An 18,221-nucleotide genomic window follows, 5' to 3' on the forward strand; every position below is an offset into this window, starting at 1 on the left:
ATCCTAGCCACTATATTTATAAATGTAGCTTTCAATTTATGGATCAAAGAAAAAGACGTCTTCATCCAGAAAAAATAGTGCACATTTTTTCCTTGTTATTGTGTGTTTGTGAAGTTTCTTACATTAAGAGCCCTGGTGACATAGTGTTAGAAGACAGTATTGCATACAAAGCCCAGTTTGATCTTGACTAGGTGCAAGGTTCGCTCAGCTTTCCAACCTTCTGAGGTTGGTAAATAAAGACCCAGATTGTTGGGGGCAATGTGCAAGTAATGCTTACATGGTAAACCGTGCCGAGAGTGCTGAAATTGCTATGGAGCTGTATACAAGTCTAAATGTTATTCCTTTCAAAAATGGAAGAAGACATCTATTCCTGAATAAAATTCTTTGACCAATCATCTGTTATGTTGTCTTCAGCCAAATTAGGAATTAGGGCAGCATTTACGCTGCACTTGAAACCACACTAGTCTTTTTCCTAACTAGCTGCTCTCTGGCATTCAGCTCTGGTCTCAGCATGATAATATAGCACTTGGGCATAAAAATGCAACCTAATAAGCCACCACTTGAGGCCAAGATAGAGAAGACCTCCACAGCCACCATGGATTTCCCCTTAGTGCTTAAGTAGGTTGGCACAAAGGAGACCCAAACACTGCAAAAGACCAGCATGCTGAAGGTGATGAGTTTGGCTTCATTGAAACTGTCGGGCAACTTCCGGGCAAAGAAGGCCACTATGAAGCTGATGAGGGCCAAAAGCCACATGTAGCCCAGCACAACATAAAACATGATCTCTGAGCCTTCGTTGCATTGCACTAAGATCTCATCCAATTGGGAATGCATGTCCAACTCTGGGAAAGGAGGAGAAAGGGTCAACCACACAGCACAGATGCTTGTTTGAATAAATGAGCAAAACACAATGACTATCCACCACCTCATGCGGTTCCCTGGCTTTGTGGCTATGAAGGCCAGAACCACAGTGATGGTTTTGGCTAACACACAAGATACTGCAATGGAGAAGACAACTCCAAAAACTGCTTGCCGGAGGAGACATGTGACTATCCCTGGGCATCCGAGGAAGAAGAAAGAGCAGAGAAAACACAGCAGGAGTGAGAAAAGCAAAGTGCAGGTGATATCCCAAGTGTTGGCTTTGACAATGGGAGTGTTTTGGTGGCGGATAAATGTCCCCATCACTACAATTGTGATTACAGCAAAAGAAACAGCAAAGCTAGTCAGGATTTCTCCCAGGAATTCTTCGTAGGATAAGTAGGCAATAATTTTGGGAATACATTGATGGTGCTTCTCATTTGGATATTGTTCTTCTGGGCACCTCTCACATTGCTTGGAATCTAAAAACCATAAATAAGATTTTTAAAAATTCTACACATTGAATTGATATTAGGTTTTAACAATTATTCTTTGCTGAAACAGTTTTTGGAATCTTCACAAATAAAAGTATGGTTGTATTCTGAGCAAGTTTCCATATTACCACTTGAATCTGATAAGTAGAATTGGCTTCATATAAAGAAAATAAACCTCTTTCAAAAATTGTGCCTTAGGAAAATCTTTTTAAAAGTTTATTTAATATGCCATATTTCTTGAAGAAGAGATTACAGACCTAAATAAAGAAAAACTTCTATTTAAAAAAAGAAGAAAAAAAACAAGGCAGGTGAGAGATCCCAATCAATCTATTCTTGTGTTTAAAATTATATTAAAAAACCCAAACTTGATTAGAGAATAATGTATTTTTAAAGAGATATTACCGTAGATCTCTTTTTCTTACCAACCAGGGTGGAAATGCTCCCCTCTGAACATTGGACACAGTCATAGCAGCAAACCTGTTTCCCCTCCTTAATTAATTTCCGGTACCCAGGATAGCAACTTTCTACACAGGTGGCAGAAGGTGGTGTCTAATGGGACTTGCAAAAGAAAATAATTAAAATTTTTAAATTCCTAGAACTGATTGCTAGATTCAGTTAGAAGAGAGGTGAACATCTTTTAACTGCTATTGAAAATTTGGATAGAAATCCCTTCACAACTCCTACATCATACATAAAGGAATTTGAAATATCCGAAGAGGGTCATAAAGGAATCTCTCACAAACTTAATGAGCTGTCTTAATTTGACAAATAATAAGAAATAAACTTATATGAGAAATGTTGAATTTCTAAGAATTTTGGTTGGTAATGACATCCATATTTAGTCTTCCTCACTTCCTTGAGCTGATGGCAAATATATTCCTGCCTAGCATTTGCTGTCCTTTTTTAATTATCTCTGTGTTGCATTGCCATTGGAGAATGGTGTCCTGATTCTCCATGTATAATAAATGTAGTCACAAATGAAGGCCAATATGTGTGTCCCAGGATAATATTGCAGGATCCAATCTGGGTCGGTCTCTGGGACCCGAGGTTGTATTACAAGCTTTTGGACTTGTGTTGGAGCCCATCTTCTAGGAACTTCTCTCTAACACAGTATGTGCTGTTCTGTGTGTGGTATTTATAGTACCTGTGATAAGTGGCTTTTTAGATGTCGATGGCTGGCTTTTAAGTCATTAGCGTGTGCTGCCCAGCCCTCACCTTTTAAGTACTAGGCTAAATGTAAATCATCACTCCTAATGACTGACAAGGGGACCAGGCTTCAATTACTTCCCTGGCTTTTTTTGTGCCTGCTTGTCCAACAATCTTAAAAGTTGAAAATTGAATGTGTATCCTTGTCCATTGCAGTGTGAGGCTACCAATGAGTTCGGGGCTCCTCATCTGATGAATGTCAGGAATTCATGCAGGAGAAACAGTCCTGCATGAACTAGAACACCATATATTTCATAACTAGATATCTAAATTCTGGTGCTGCTATGTGGATGAGATTTTTGTCATCATCAAGAGAAATGCTCTTAAAGATTTTCATGCCATTCTGAACTCCATCTTCCCCAACATACAGTTCACAATGGAGGAAGAAACAGTTAGGCAATTACCATTTGTAAACACAGAAGATGGAAGCCTAGAAACTACAGTTAAATGTCTATGGAGATTCTCAGTCATCCAGGTCATTGTTATCCCAAATACTTTTTTATGAGACAATAGGACTTTGTTGTTTTTCTTTGAAGACGTTTTGCTTCTCATCCAAGAAAAAGCAATAGTTGCTTGCATAGCTTTATGGGTGGGATTTCTAACTTTTTATTGGGGAATTGTTATGTATGTATGTATCCAGACTTGGTTTCAATCTTGACCATGCCGATACTTTGTAACTAATAAACATGTTCTCTAAGGAAGTTTCAAGCCTTGGAGTTCTGCTTTATTTGTCTCTGTCTGTCGGAACCATGACAGAATCATTACAGAAACAGTCCTGGGTGAGATAGAACACCATTCATTTCAGAACTACACACCTAAATTCTGGTGCTGCTACATGGATGAGATATTTGTCATCATCAAGAGAAATACACTTACAAATTTTCATACCATACTGAACTCCATCCTCCCTAATATACAGTTCACAATGAAGGAAAAACAACTAGGCATTTGCGATTTTTTGATGTACTTGTAAACACAGAAGATGGAAGCCTAGAAACTAGAGTTAAATGTTTATGGAGATTCTCGTTATCCAGGTCATAGTAATCCCAAAAATTCTTTTTTACAAGGCAACTGGACTTTGCTATTTTTCTTTGAAGACGTTTCAATTCTCATCCAAGAAGCTTCTTCAGCTCTTGGATGAGAAGTGAAATGTCTTCAAAGAAAAACAAGAAAGTCCAGTTGCTGCATGAAAAAGCATCTTTGGGATACCTAGAAACCACAGTTTATCACAAGGCCACCCACGCTCCACAATTCTGAATTTCAGCAGCAACCATCCACTGTCACACGAAAGGAGTTGCATCAGAACACTATAAGGCAAGGTGAAAAGCCACTGGAGTAACCAGCAAGACAAACAGTTGGAGAGCAGATACCTACATGAACAATTCAAGCAGAATGGGTGCCCACACTCATTTGTCATAAGATGTCTGTGCAACACAATGGGGAGAAAAAGGAAGAAAGAAGGTATAAGACCAACCACATGGCACAGCCTGACATACAGCATATCCAAAGCATTTCACAAGCAGTAGAATGCAGCTTCTGAGATGTGCAAGGGGGCATTCCCACCGCAGAGGCTATCATACAAGAACAAATTATGCCAATCAAGGAAGCAAATCCAGGTGTGGTGAGCGGAAGAGTTGGGGTGATGGTCAGTTTTAGTAGATGTCTAATTAATCTCTCCTATTCTGTGATGAGCAATACAATGGGATAGCACATTAGTTCAATCTTGCCTGTTTTCAAAATGCATAAGCATCACTGACTGCTGAAAAGCTATTCACTTCTCTAAAGCAGTAAATTTATTATACTTTTCCAAAGCACATCACTTGAAAAAACCACTATATCAAAATGGCGAGCAGCTGTCCCCAGATTTTTGAATTGGCTATGGGAAGGAAAAACTGTGAGTGGCAAGAGAAACATGCCCTGCAAAAATCCAGGGAGATGGGATGTGTAGGTTAGGCTGAAGTGGTAAATAGATTTGCTGATCTTTTTCATGCTTTGGTTCTGAAACTGATTCAACCATCGACTAAACAGTCAGATAAACCCATTAGTGGGAAAGTCCTCTGGACCCAGATGTTCCATAACCCCAGCCAGCAAAGCTCTCTTTCCCCACAATCTGAAAGTATAATGTAGAATTGAGAATTGTTTCATTTTTCCAGGATACAAAATTGTTCTAACATCATTAAAAGTTTTCAAATGATCTTGGAACAATTCTGAGTTTACTTGTTTAAAATTCCAGAAATTGAGAAAATATCACCATTTTAGTTGTTTTTTTAAATTTCACCTGCTTAAATTTGGGATTCCATACAATGGCAGTTGTATTAATGGTGAGGTCTTCCTTCTGAGAACTCTGAGGTTCAATATGGCCAACTTGGACCTTATGAAAGGATCGATTGGGGAAAGTAATCAAGTTGATGATATTGTATGCTGCTGCCAGGTTTCCATTCTCATTGAAAGCTATTTCTTCCCCAGCACTATTGTTGAAATGGAGTTTTGTCAGAAATAAACTAAGCTAAAAGATAAGAGAGATAAGTGAGAAATTAGTGCTGATAGTAGGCAATAGGATTTACAGTTCCATGCTGTGATTTACCAAATGGTGCTGAGCTTGATTTTTAATGAACTTCCAAACATTTGAGTTAATAATTTTTTTATGTTCAAAGGCATAATTCTACTTTGCAGGAATATGTTCACATTTTTTAAGTTTAAGTAATTAATACAGATTTTGTCAGATAAATTGCTCTTCCAAATTTTGCATTTCATGAGAGACAAAATTTATTGCTAAGAAATATAACAGAAAAACAGAATATTAGAATAAGAGAATTGGAAAGGACCCTGAAGGTCTTCTACTCCAACCTCTTGCTCAAGCAGGAGACCTTAGATCATTTCAGACAAATGCCTGTCCAATTTCTTAAAAACCTCCAGTGTCGGAGCACCCACAACTTCTGAAGGAAAGCCGTTCCACTGATCAATTATTCTAACTGTCAGGAAATTTCCCCTTAGGTTTAGTTGGTTTTCTCCTTGATTAATTTCCAACCATTGCTTTTTGTTCTCCTTTCATGTGCTTTGGAAAATGGCTTGACTCTTTGTGGCTGCCCATTATATCTAATGGATATCATAACAAAACATATTTATTGGAATCCTGTCCCAGAAAACAAGATTAAGAAGTTCCTTTATGGCCTTTGCAGATTAAATCAGCTTACACCAAACATATCTTAGAGAAAGGTAAGTATTCTCATTCTATCATAACCCTGCCTCCAACTTCATTCCATTATTATTATTTTGCAGAAATTCTTTCTTCTCTCTACTGCAGTAAATTGTTTTCTCTACTCAGCCACAAAATGCTGCAAAAAAGGTAATCTTATACTGGATTTGAGAATTTTTTGGATTGAAGATTGGAAAGAGAGCAAAAGGCCTCTGGGGAAAAAATTAGTCCCATATAGCTAAAATAATATCTGTAAAAAAAAAATCAAAATTGCAACAAGGAATATGCACTTTCAGAGGTTACCACCAAGTGTCTAGACGACTAAAAATTATAAAGAGCAATTTAAAATATATATTATATATATAATTCTTCTACTCTAATGGAATAGCTAAATGAAGAACCTGGTATTGTTACTTGTTGCATGCCTACCTGTCAGGTGCAAGAAATCAGGAACCAGAACTGAGTCAAGTCGTACAGGTTTATTTCATTATACCTATAAATAGGAATATGAACTACTAATGGTCAAGGCGAATTGGTACCAGAGAAAAGTCAAGGGAGCAGGACTTAGGTCTTTTATGGGGGTATAGAGACATGAAACTGATGATGCATTTGACCCCACCCTCGGGCTCGGCAAGTAATCTTCTGTAATCTAAACAAAATTATGTTTTGTTCAACCAGAAACTTTCAGATAAATGCAGATGGGACTGGAGTAAAAATACACTGTTAATGAATGTTGTAAAAATTGAAATAAATATGCGATTAAAGCTACATTTCCATTACATTAGGAGGCACCATAATTCACCTGCCAAGGTTGGACTTTCAGAAAATTCCACTTCTCTCCTTTGTCCATTGTCTTCTTCCTGGTTCTGGGTGAATACATGGTATGGAGACCTTGCGCTACAGCATACACAGCATTGTAAATATTGTAGCTCTGACCAGACATCTCCATTTCAAAGACAGTTCCAGGGAGACTCCCCAGATCCTCCTTCCCAGTGCAGCTTCTTTTGCCTTGTGCATATATATTGTACGTTGGAAATGAACAGGTAAATGCAGTACTCCAGAACTGAGGTAGGAAATACATTTTAGAGTGAAATGGATTTAGGTTCTCAAGGAACTCTTGAAAACCTGGTACCATATTTGTGTGAAAGGCAAAAGACAAGCTGCCATTGAAGGACAATGCTGTGAATTTCTGGGGCTCAAAGACAGAAGTGACATCCCACAAAGCACTTATGATCCAAACCCGCTCTAATGGGAGACTGTTACTAATTTCATACCATTCAAGAATTACTCGTAAGCCTTCTATAGATTGCATGTCTCCATAAACAAGTATTACATTGGTTTTACTATACCATAGGAAAAGTGCTATGTTATTTAGATTATTCTTCCGGAAGGTACTGGGTTCATAATTTATCAGTCTTGGAATAAATTGAATGAAAGAAATGCAAATATCTCTCTGAATTAATTTTGGCCTCAGAATTCTGAAAAATCTCTCTCCAGTGGTGTCTTCTGGGATGAGAAGGCCAATCCAGTTCCATCCAAAATGTTTCAAGAGCTGAATAATCCCAACATAGTGAAGGTTTTCATTAGGAGTCATCCAGAAGAAAGAAGGAAACTGCATTTTATCACTCAATGCAAGGTCAAAAGAGCCATAACTGAGCTGCAGAAAAGGAATAATAATGATGTACTTTTAGACTAAATATTGCATCAAAAAATGGAAAAGTAGATTTCTTTGGGACACTGTTTTTCCATAGAAAATCTTGATGGGTGAGACAAATACCAAATCTGGAGCTCAACAAATCTTTCCTCAGAGCTTTTGCAACCAGACCATCATTAGCACTTTTAGAGAAAAATCATTTCAGTCTTTGATTGTGCTAACCAGAAATAGAGAGGAGAGAGGAATGAGTAACAAGAGAGGAGTCTTATTCATTAAGGACCTGACAGTATCTGAGAGCATTCATCTAGCATTTTATATTATAAGGCTAAGATAACTAATGCTTTACTCATAAATGTATTTAACATTGTTGTAGCATTTACAGAAAGAGGAGAAAGTCAAAGAACGTGAGGCACACCCAGAAGATGGAGAGACAATATCAGACATATTATTACAGCATCAATTAACAATGGTTGAGCACACCAGAAGTGCAAGAACCAGAATTTTGTATCTCTCTCAACACCCAAAGAATGAAGAAGAAGAAGAAGAAGAAGAAGAAGAAGAAGAAGAAGAAGAAGAAGAAGAAGAAGAAGAAGAAGAAGAAGAAGAAGAAGAAGAAGAAGAAGAAGAAGAAGAAGACAGAAACAATGATACCTACACCATTTCTTACAAACTAAATATGTTTGTGCTTATTAAGAATTACTGTGGTTGTAATAGTAATTGATACCTTACATTTCTCTGGAAAGATAAATAAATAAATAAAAACTACCCCAAATCAGCTCCCCAATATTGCAGCTGTTTTTGAGGGGATCTCTCCACTTTTAACCACCACTCTTTCCTTTCTTGTGCATTTATGCTAGCCCGGATACCTACCTGTGGAATTTTGTAGGCATTTAATGTGTTGGCCATCTGTATGGTGTTCTGGGAAGGGAGATCACCAATGATAGCCATGATGTTTTGCTCCTCTCCCCTCCTGTAATTGAGGGGACAACGGCCTTCAACAAAGAAAAGAGTCAAAAGGTTCTCAGAGGCTTTCAGTGCTTGAAAACCATTGTCATAGACCTTGGAGACCAAGGTGATGTTGGGTAACAAGTTCTCATTCATGTTGATCTCCTGAATGGCAAATCTGAAGGCTAGGATATGCTGTAGGTTTTTAGGCAACAGCCTGCAAGAAGAGTTTCAGTTAATTCTACAATCTTAGAATGTGACAAGGATTGGATTTAGATAGACATCTTGATAATGCTTTTCTCTTTGCCTAAAATGATGTATTTGTCGGTTTTAATGAGTATTAGAGAAGTGAAGAGTGCACCTATGTTCTGAAGCACTTCTTTGAAAAAGTATAAAACCTTCATTCTTAAATTTCATTAGTTAAGATATTCCAGAGGTGAGGAAAGCATGGAATGAGGAGCTTTGTTGGAATGTCTGAATGTCACTTGAGGATCATGTGGGCATCTGTGCATCATACTTTGAGAAGTTTAAAACAGGGTTTTAATGCAATTAAAAGGATTATTTCTTATGTGTAGCATAGCAATGAAATTGGAGGGCAGAAACTGATGAATTGTGCCAACTGTTAAGACAATCCAAATTCTCAAAATGTACGGTAACATTTGATCACATTCATATATTTAAAAACGACCCACCTTTCTATGCCTTAAAATACTAAGGAGACATACAGCATGATAAATAGAAATCTCAAGCAACCATAATCTATTTAAAATAAAAGTCTTGGTATATAGAAGTGTTTGCAAATAAGGAATAAATGATAAAATCCTAATGATGTCATTATATATTATGAGCTGGCAAAGAGGGAGGAGAGCCAGTGGCTTGGTGGTTAAATCACTGTCTAGTATGTAAACTGCCCAGGTTCAAATCCCATAAAGGGTGTGGCTAACTGAAGAGAGCAGAATGAGCTCGAAATGGCCATCTTAGTCTCCCAATTTAATTCTTTAATTCTTTGTCAGAAAAAGAAATTTGGATTATGAGAATCATAGATATATATTTATAAATTTTATTAAGATATCATGCTAGATATTTTTAACAAGGATTCTTTTTCATTTTGCATACAAAATAAAAAATAGAGGAACAATATTGTTAAAATTAAACTTAGGAGTTTTTTTTATGATCAGATTAATTCTTGTGTAGCAACAGCCACATGAAAAACCAGGAATCTACAAGGCTACATTCAACAGCTATATTCTAGCACCTGACTAAGAGAAATTTATAAATAAGAATCATGCCTAAAGCAGTTTTGATTCTCATCTACAGTGGAAAAATTTTAATGTGAATCTCTTGAATTCAATCACATTAAAAAAAAAACTGAAAGGTTTCTTTCAAAAGAGTACTTGCTTTCCACGCAAGGATCCTTCTGGGTGTTCCACAAAGTGGAGTAAAGGCAATTCAGGATATATAGTAGACACAAATTCTCCAATGATTATATCATTGGAGAGGGCAGGGAAATTAAGCTTAAAATGTCTTTTGTCACCACACATGGGGTTAAATGTCTTGCTGAAAGAAGCCTGGAGGAAAAGGACAGAGAGTAGAAACACATGGCAAAGTATCTGAGTCCTTTTGAATGCCAAAGGAATTTGGCTCCAATCACAGCACTGCAAGCACATCTTCATCACAGCACTTTGCCTGCAACAATGAAAGAGAGTCTCTGTTGGTTTTATGCATAACTAAAGTTGTAGATTACAATAATTATCATCTGAGTGATTCATAATGCAACCTACTGAGCCTCATGAAGTTGTTGTTAATAGTAAAATTAAATTGTTAAGTGTTTAAGTGTTCTGTGCTTTCCCAAAAAACAAGTTTAATTAATTAATTAATTCTGATAATTATGAGGTAGGCAAACTCCTTTCTCAAAGCTATTCAACTATTTTTCCAGTTGAAGAAATTATATGGTCCAAACCCATCTCTTGGCTACCCCTCATCAAGAAAGAAAGAAATGATCTTGGGATCATAACAGATTTGGGGAGCTGAGTCTTGCTTTCCCTATCGAAAGAAAGCAATGCTGGTTAAAAGGAGGAAGAGATAATTTAATAGCCAGATAAATTCTCCCTTCTCCTCTCACAACCTCCTAATTCATAAAAAATACTTATTTCTTCTGCCTATCGCTTTGCTGAAATGGTCATATTGGAAAAAGAAACTCTGTAGTTTTATTAGAACAGAGTTCTAGGGCAATTGGATGAACTGTGGAGAATGGAGACCACTTTGTAGGCACCAGCTACTTAACTCATTAACATTGGTTGTGGATGTTCCCTCCCCCTGGATTCCTGGGCAACTTCCTGTCTCCATTTTTTTCCTGTTCATTGCTGAAAGAGACAGATAGAGCTGCTGACTACTGCTCTATCATGGTGGCTGAACAGTTGTCTGGAAGGCTTTGATCTTGATGCACTTTGAAAGAGGTGGTGAGTTTTGAGAGAGGGATCTCATGCATCGTTGCCTGAAGCAGTGGAAAAGAAGAGGCTTGGTCCTCTATCAAAACTCACCATCCTCTGTGAAGGATGAGGAATGGCAATTCTTCTTTCAGCTTGAAATTAGGTTCACTATGACTAAACCATATTTCAATAGGTCCATCAGGTTGGTCTTATAGTCATTGTTTTTCTAAAGAAAAAAAAAACTTCCTAAAAGGGGAACCAAAGAGGTATATTAGGTAGGCACCTTGCTTTATATTATTCCAAACTCTTACATTGCTTTAATTGAAAAAAGAAACCCAGAAATTTCAGTGGCTTTAAAAAATGGCATATACGTAATAAATCATGCATTAAATACAATAGAAATAATAACATTAAAATAACCCAGCATAGTTTTATCACTCAAAAGCTTAGTGACCATGCAGATATAGTTGTATAATTTTTTGCGTAGCAGCAAAGTGCTAGTTTGACGACTCCCTTCTCTTAGGAATTAGTTTCCATGAATGAATGAAGGAAATGAAGTATATAGTGGTACCTTGGTACTCAGCTGCTTTCAAACTCATCAAATTTGGTAGTCAATACATTTCAACATGAAAAATGAAAATTTTGTGGTGGTATTCATTGTTTGTTTCATGCACAAGCTTGAACTTCTAAGCATTGGCTGCCATTATTCCTTATGAGAAAACATTATTTGGTACACTTCATTTTTAGTCCTCATCATGCTTCCCTGAACAAATTAACAATGAGTACTAGGGTACCACTGTATTTGCCAGTTGTTAGTTTGATTTTTTTTGAAGAAGTATAAAGAATAATTATCTCTTCTTCTGTTCTTTTCATTTTTGGAGAATGCAACTATACTGACACATATTTCCACTTTGTCACTTAAACACTCATTTTGTCTTTAACATGTTAGAATGGAAGATTTCAGCATCTTACCAAAAGATAAAGTAGAAGTACAGGAGAGATGTAAAGATGTTCTACAATTTGGCCACAACTAAATAGCTAATGTCATTGAGGGGTGGGGTGAAGAGGTAGAGCTCTCTTCTCATAATCAGGAGGCTGTGGGTTTGATCCTATGTGTAGTGGCAGATATTTCTCTCTCTGAGAGAATGAGTAATTGTCTGCTGAGAACTCTGCATAGACATCAGGAAGGGCATCTGGCCAGTAAACACTTGAGCTCCATTCAGTTGCCCCAACTCCACCCTGATGCAAGGGATTGCAAGATTGTTAAAAGAAAAAATTAGCTAATGTCATTATATAGAGCAGGGATGTCAAACTGCCGGCCCCTGGGCCAGATGCATCCTAGCAAAACCACACCCCGCTCAACTGCTTTGAAATTCATTGAATTTGATACTCAACACATTTTGATATGAAAATCTTGTCTCAGTACTCATTGAGGTAAAACTTGTTGGTGTCAGCTCCTTTGTGACTCACTATATTATTCTAAATTTGTTTTTTACTTATTGTTTGGTATTCACTGGAACCAATTAAGGATAAGTACCAAGTTACCACTGTATAAAATTGAAACCAGAAGATTTTCTTTTAGAACTATTGGATGAAGAATTTGGAGAAAAAAAGGAAATTTATTACATATGTTGACAGCAGTAAGAATCCTATATGGGCAAAAATGGAAAGGCTTGTTAATTCCCACAGTGGAAGAATGAGGGAAGAGAAGCATTTTATTGCTGATTTGTTTACTTACTCAATTTATAAGAGCCAGTATGGTCTAGTGCAGGGGTCTTCAAACTTGGTCCTGTTATGACTTGTGGACTTCAACTCCCAGAATTCCTCAGTCAGTGTGCCTGGCTGAGGAATTCTGGGAGTTGAAGTCCACAAGTCATAAAAGGGCCAAGTTTGAAGACCCCTGGTCTAGTGGTTAAGGCATCAGGCTAGAAATCAGGATACCATGAGTTCTAGTCCATTAAAGCCAGCTGGATGATCTTGGGCAGGTTGCTCTCTATCAGCCTATCACCTCACAGGGTTGCTGTTTAGGGAAAATAGGAGGAGGAAGATAGGTTGTATATGTTTGCCCCTTGAGCTGTTTATGAGAAAAGTTATAAATATGTGGTGCAAATAAATAAATATCACCTAACTCAAACAAAGTGACTTTGGGTGGTATATAATACAGAGTTTATGCTGAGATCATTTTCTTTGTCAACAGGGATTTGATGCCCTACAACTGCCATAATGATAGTGATTAATGGAAGGAAATTGTGAGAGGTAGAATATCGATGACTGCAAAGCCACTTCAGCTCTGACAACTTGTGCTTACTGCATAAAAGCCCTGCCAAAAGGTTGTTTTTAAAATATCACTCTTTGATCCGCATTTGACAACAGCACAATTATTCACTTTTATTTCCTGAATTTTTGATCAAGGTGCTGGGTGCTTGTTTATCATGGTGGTAAGATTGGGGTGGGGCTTACCTCAAGAGCTCCTAGTTCTTTTTCTAATCTTCCTGCTTGTAAAGCTCAACCATTCCTTCAGAAAACATTTGAACCTAAAAGATCCTTATCAGCGAAAAGTTTCCACACACCCTTCAGATCTCTCAGATGAAATTATAATTGGAGAATTTGTATCCATGACACTTGGTAATTATAGGGAACAGAAGTTTAGGGAACATCCAATTTCTTCACCAGCACAAGCTTAGTAAGTGATTCTTCATTTTTATCTAAGGTGTCTCTGACCCATAACATTTTTTCCTTAAAAAACTTTCAATGGTTTTTCATTCTTGGAAGATTCTGTTTGGGTCTGATGATCATTCTTACTTTCCCCACCTAAATGACTATTTCTAAATAATGATAGATCTCTTATCCTGCCTTCTAATTTTCTCCATGTCTTGACATTTTGTATGTCAAGCACACTTATAGCAGAAATTGAGGTGGGAGGCAGGTTTCAGCTATTAACTTTTGACTGAAAACATATAGATAGCCTGTGTGTGAAGATGGATTTGCTCAGAGCCCTAATAGTTCTCTCTGTACAATTTAGATCCCCTGGTAGACAATAAGGAATATATAATAAGATTTAAAAAATGTTAATTCTAAGATATTGTTTCATTTGTAGGGTATAGTACCTTGGGCAAGTTGAATGAGAATAATTAGGAATTTTTACATCCCTAATTCCTTTCAAGAATTCTCATTAGAAACCCTGACAAAGTATGTCTATGGCTATATTATATTTAATAATGTACTTTGGATGCGTAAAGGGAGAAGCAATTTTGTATATCCAAAGTATACATCCAAAATTTTGTGTATCATTATATACTTTACCTGGAAGATTAGATCCTCTCTGTCTCTCTGTCTGTCTCCCCCATCTCTCTGATTTAAGAGCATAGTTTCTTTATGACATCTATAACTTGTATGAATAACACCATTGAGATATATAATAAAGTACAAAAGAAAAGAGTATCAATTTTAAAAAAGAAACCTAAAATATATAGACAGATATATAGTGTGTGCATTAATGACAGAAGAAAGAAACTTATTCACTTTGCTTTAGGGGAATATCTGAAGCATTTATTTCAGAAAGAGTTTCCCATCTTATAGAGAACGATATTCAGTTGAGCTCTATGGGCAAGCGATGATCTAAGCTGCAAGTCACTTAATTATTAGCCCTTAAGATCTAATATTCAAAATTCTCTTGGCAGTCTAATCCCTAAAAACTACCAGCATGTCCTTGCTTTTGTTTTTGCCATCAAAGAAATCAATAAGAATCCCGATCTGTTACCCAACAACACATTAGGATCCAAGATTTATGACAATGCGTACAATTCATGGAGAACCACTTGGACCACTTTGGATCTTCTCTTTCTAAGAAAAGGGGATCCACTCAATTATTACTGTATCACTGAAAAGGAAGTCATGGCCAACATTGGGGGACTCACCTCTGAAAATTCTATTCACATGGCCAACATCTTAAGTACTTACAAGATTCCTCAGGTAAATGTTTGGAAATAGGTATATAGAAGGAAAAGGAGAATAACTGTTAAGTCTCAGTGGTAAAGGTAAATTCTTCTATTGTTTGAACTGTCATTTTACATCTACTTCTAATTGAGGACCTGGCTTACTGCAAGCTTGAAATGTAAACTAGAGAAATCAAATTTCTTTCATATCCTTTTCACGAGTTTCAAACTAAATACACTGATTGATTGATTGATTGTCTGACTATGTGCCATCAAGTTGATGTTGATTCTTAGTGACCACATAAATATGAAAGCTATTTAACTGGTATTTCTCATCTTCAAAAGGACCATCCATGATCTTAGTTCTAGTTAACCCTGCATTCAGCTCTGGGAAGAGGGGGGGAGGGTTTTTGGGAGGGTTTTTGAATTTTTGTAAAATTCAAAAACTTTTAATTAAAAAAAAGGACCCCCCATGGGCAATGTAAGTGAGTCCATCTACTCACCAAACAATATACTAAAGTGGATTTTTAAGAATGTCCAGTAAATTTGTATCTAATATTAGCAGCCATTTAAAAAGAGTGTATACAAAATTGAATGTTTTTCTGTGATTTAAAATGTTTTTCCCCAGGTTAGTTATGGCTCCTCTGACCCCATTTTAAGAGAGAAAATTGGTTTTTCTTCTTTCTACCGAATGATTCCCAATGAAGCTTTTCAATACATGGGGATAGTTCAACTTCTGAAATATTTTGGATGGAATTGGGTTAGTCTAATTGTTTCAGACGATGAAAGTGGTGAAAACTTTCTTCGAACTTTGAGACCCAAGCTTCTACAGAATAATATTTGCATAGCTGGGATACAGATGATCCCAATTATGTCACTATTTTTATTAAGAGAGATACTTGAGAAAAAAATCCTTCAAATTCAATCTGTTATCTCCCAAAGTAAAATCAATGTGTTCCTTGTATATGGAAATGGCCAGTCTCTGGAAGGATTACAGATGGTTTTATACTCAATGGAAATTGGCCATAACAAGCCTCTGGAGAAGGTGTGGATCACAACATGTGAATGGGATTTCACTGCTCAGAACCCTGCCGGACGATTTATCAAAAAATCCTTCAATGGAACCCTATCATTCTCACTCCATACCAAAGTTGTGCCAGGATTTCAGAATTTTCTTGAGAAAATAAATCCTCTGAAGTCTACATTTTATTTCCTGTCTGAATTCTGGACATCAACATTCTTCTGCTCACTCAACATCCATATAGCTTATGGACAGAAAATGAAGAATTGCACTGGGGAAGAGAAGCTGGAGAGCCTTCCTGATTTTGTCTTTGAAATGGGGATATCTGGTTGGAGTTATAGCATCTACAATGCTGTTTATCTTGTGGCACATTCTCTCCATGCTTTGTATTCCTGGAGGAACAAACGGAGGGGAAGCAGAAATCAAGTCCAATGGAATCTCCAAAATGTTCCTCCCTGGCAGGTACTCACAAGTAAATTGGTCAATTCATTAAAACCAAAATAATTTAGAAAACCAAAAGAGAACTAAAACAGAAGCATACCTGATGTAACAACAGAGATAAACTAGTAAACACAACCAGCATTTGAAACTGCAAAGAAAAGCAAGTGAATGTTTTTAGAAGAATGTTGAGAGAATGGAGATACCTTATAAAATATTTAAAGTGAATTAGAAATTGAGAGTCCAGATGCACCAATGAGATACTGATTTAAAATTGATGCTAAATTTAACACCATAGGGAAAATGGATAATTTAATCCAGGGCTTTTCAACCAGTGGTATGGGTACCACCTGTTGTAAATTGGCACCTGGCAGGTGGTACGTGACCATCCTATAAAAGTGGTAGCGGGGGAAGGGAATGAGCTGAACTGGTGGAAGCACCGCACAAGCCTGAGTGAGAGATGGCTGGAGCGGCAGGGCTGTCAGGGCTCAGTGGAAGCGCCAGGATCAGTGCTGCTTTCCAGCTGATTGGCACTTCTTTGGGGCTGTCAGGGCTCAGTGGAAGCACCAGGATCAGCGTCAGGCTCCAGCTGGAGCTCGGTGCTGATCCTGGTGCTTCTGCTGAGCCCTGAAGAAGCACCAATCAGTTGGAAAGCAGCACTGATCCTGGCACTTCTGCTGAGCCCAGAAGAAGCACCCATCAGCTGGAATGTTGCAGCATCTCCAGGCTCTTGTGATTTACATTCAGATGCTTGGCAACTGATTCATATTTATGGCAATCACAGTGTCCCAGGGTCATGTGAAGTCACCAAAACCTGCTGCAACCACCCAGCAGAGGGGGGGGGGAATAAAAACCAAACAACCCTCCACCCCACCCCCGCTGCCAATCCTCAACAGAAATGCTCCCAACAATGAAAACCTCAGACAGGAGGAAGAGCGCCACTAGGCAGGCAGGCAGGTGTCTTGCTCAGCTGTGGCTTGAGGGGCACTTTTTTCAGAGCCATTGTAACTTTCAACAGTCACTAACTGTTGTAAGTCGAGGACTACCTGTACTTTATCACTTTTTTCCTTTTTTTTCTTTTTGGTCATCAAGTTTTGTTTTTTTTTATTGAAAGTTTTTAAAAATTTTTTACAAATAACAAAAAACAACAACAAAAAAAACCAAAAACCCTCACCCAACCCCTCCCAAACCACCCCCTCCAACCCCCCCCCCCCCGAGCTTCCCAGAACTGAATATAGGCTTAATTAAAATTTTAACAACTTATAAAATAGTTAATAATAAAATATATATGACATAAGCATTAAAAAGGAAAGATACTTGAAAAGAAGAAGAAGAAAGAATGGAGAAAGAAGAAAAGAAATGGAAAAAAAAGGAAAAAAAGGAAAAAGTACAATCTATAAAATATCAAAAATTATATACAAATTATAAAAAAGCTAAATGATATTTTTTTATATCCAATTTATCTTGTATAAAATTTATCCATTTTTCCCATACAGCAAAAAATTTCTCTTGTGATTGCTCCTTTAAAAAAGCCGAAATCTTTGCCATTTCCGCCAAATATGAAACTTTAAAAAACCACTCTTGCAAAGTAGGCAAGGATTCCTTCTTCCAATATTGCCCTACTAACAGCCTTGCGGCTGTGATCAAATTTAACATCAATATAACCTCCTTAGCATCACAATCAATAACAATACCTAACAAAAATAATTGCGAAGTAAATTTTACCCTCTTTCTAAAAATTCTTTGAATATTCCACCATATCTTAATCCAAAAAGCTTTTATATTTTTACACGACCACCAAATATGATAATAAGTGGCATCCAAACAACCACATCTCCAACATTTAGGCTGTAAATCAGGGTACATAAGGGACATTTTTTGTGGATCAAGGTGCCATCTATAAAACATTTTATAAAAATTCTCCCTTAAGTTCTGGGCTTGTGTAAATTTAACATTCCTCACCCAGATAATTTCCCAGGTATCCAGTGGGATTGGTTCACCAAAATTTTGTGCCCATTTAATCATACAGTCTTTGATTAATTCAG

The 18,221-nt window shown here is 37.2% G+C and overlaps 1 protein-coding gene across 1 annotated transcript; it reads right to left on the reverse strand.

The window, feature by feature from the left end:
- Window positions 1-489: 489 nt before the first annotated feature.
- LOC120296968 (vomeronasal type-2 receptor 26-like) lies at window positions 490-7,066 on the reverse strand (the record flags this gene model as incomplete). The annotated part of the gene is made up of 4 exons (XM_039319049.1): window positions 6,887-7,066; window positions 4,837-5,064; window positions 1,775-1,901; window positions 490-1,340 (listed from the first exon to the last, which is right to left on the reverse strand). Coding segments are annotated over exons 1-4 (1,386 nt in total), but the record flags the coding sequence as incomplete, so codon positions are not given.
- Between the last annotated feature and the right edge of the window lie 11,155 nt (window positions 7,067-18,221).

Source organism: Crotalus tigris, unplaced genomic scaffold, assembly GCF_016545835.1.
Source record: "Crotalus tigris isolate CLP2741 ecotype Arizona unplaced genomic scaffold, ASM1654583v1 scf7180000022016.99658, whole genome shotgun sequence".
Classification (NCBI taxonomy): Eukaryota; Metazoa; Chordata; class Lepidosauria; order Squamata; family Viperidae; genus Crotalus; species Crotalus tigris.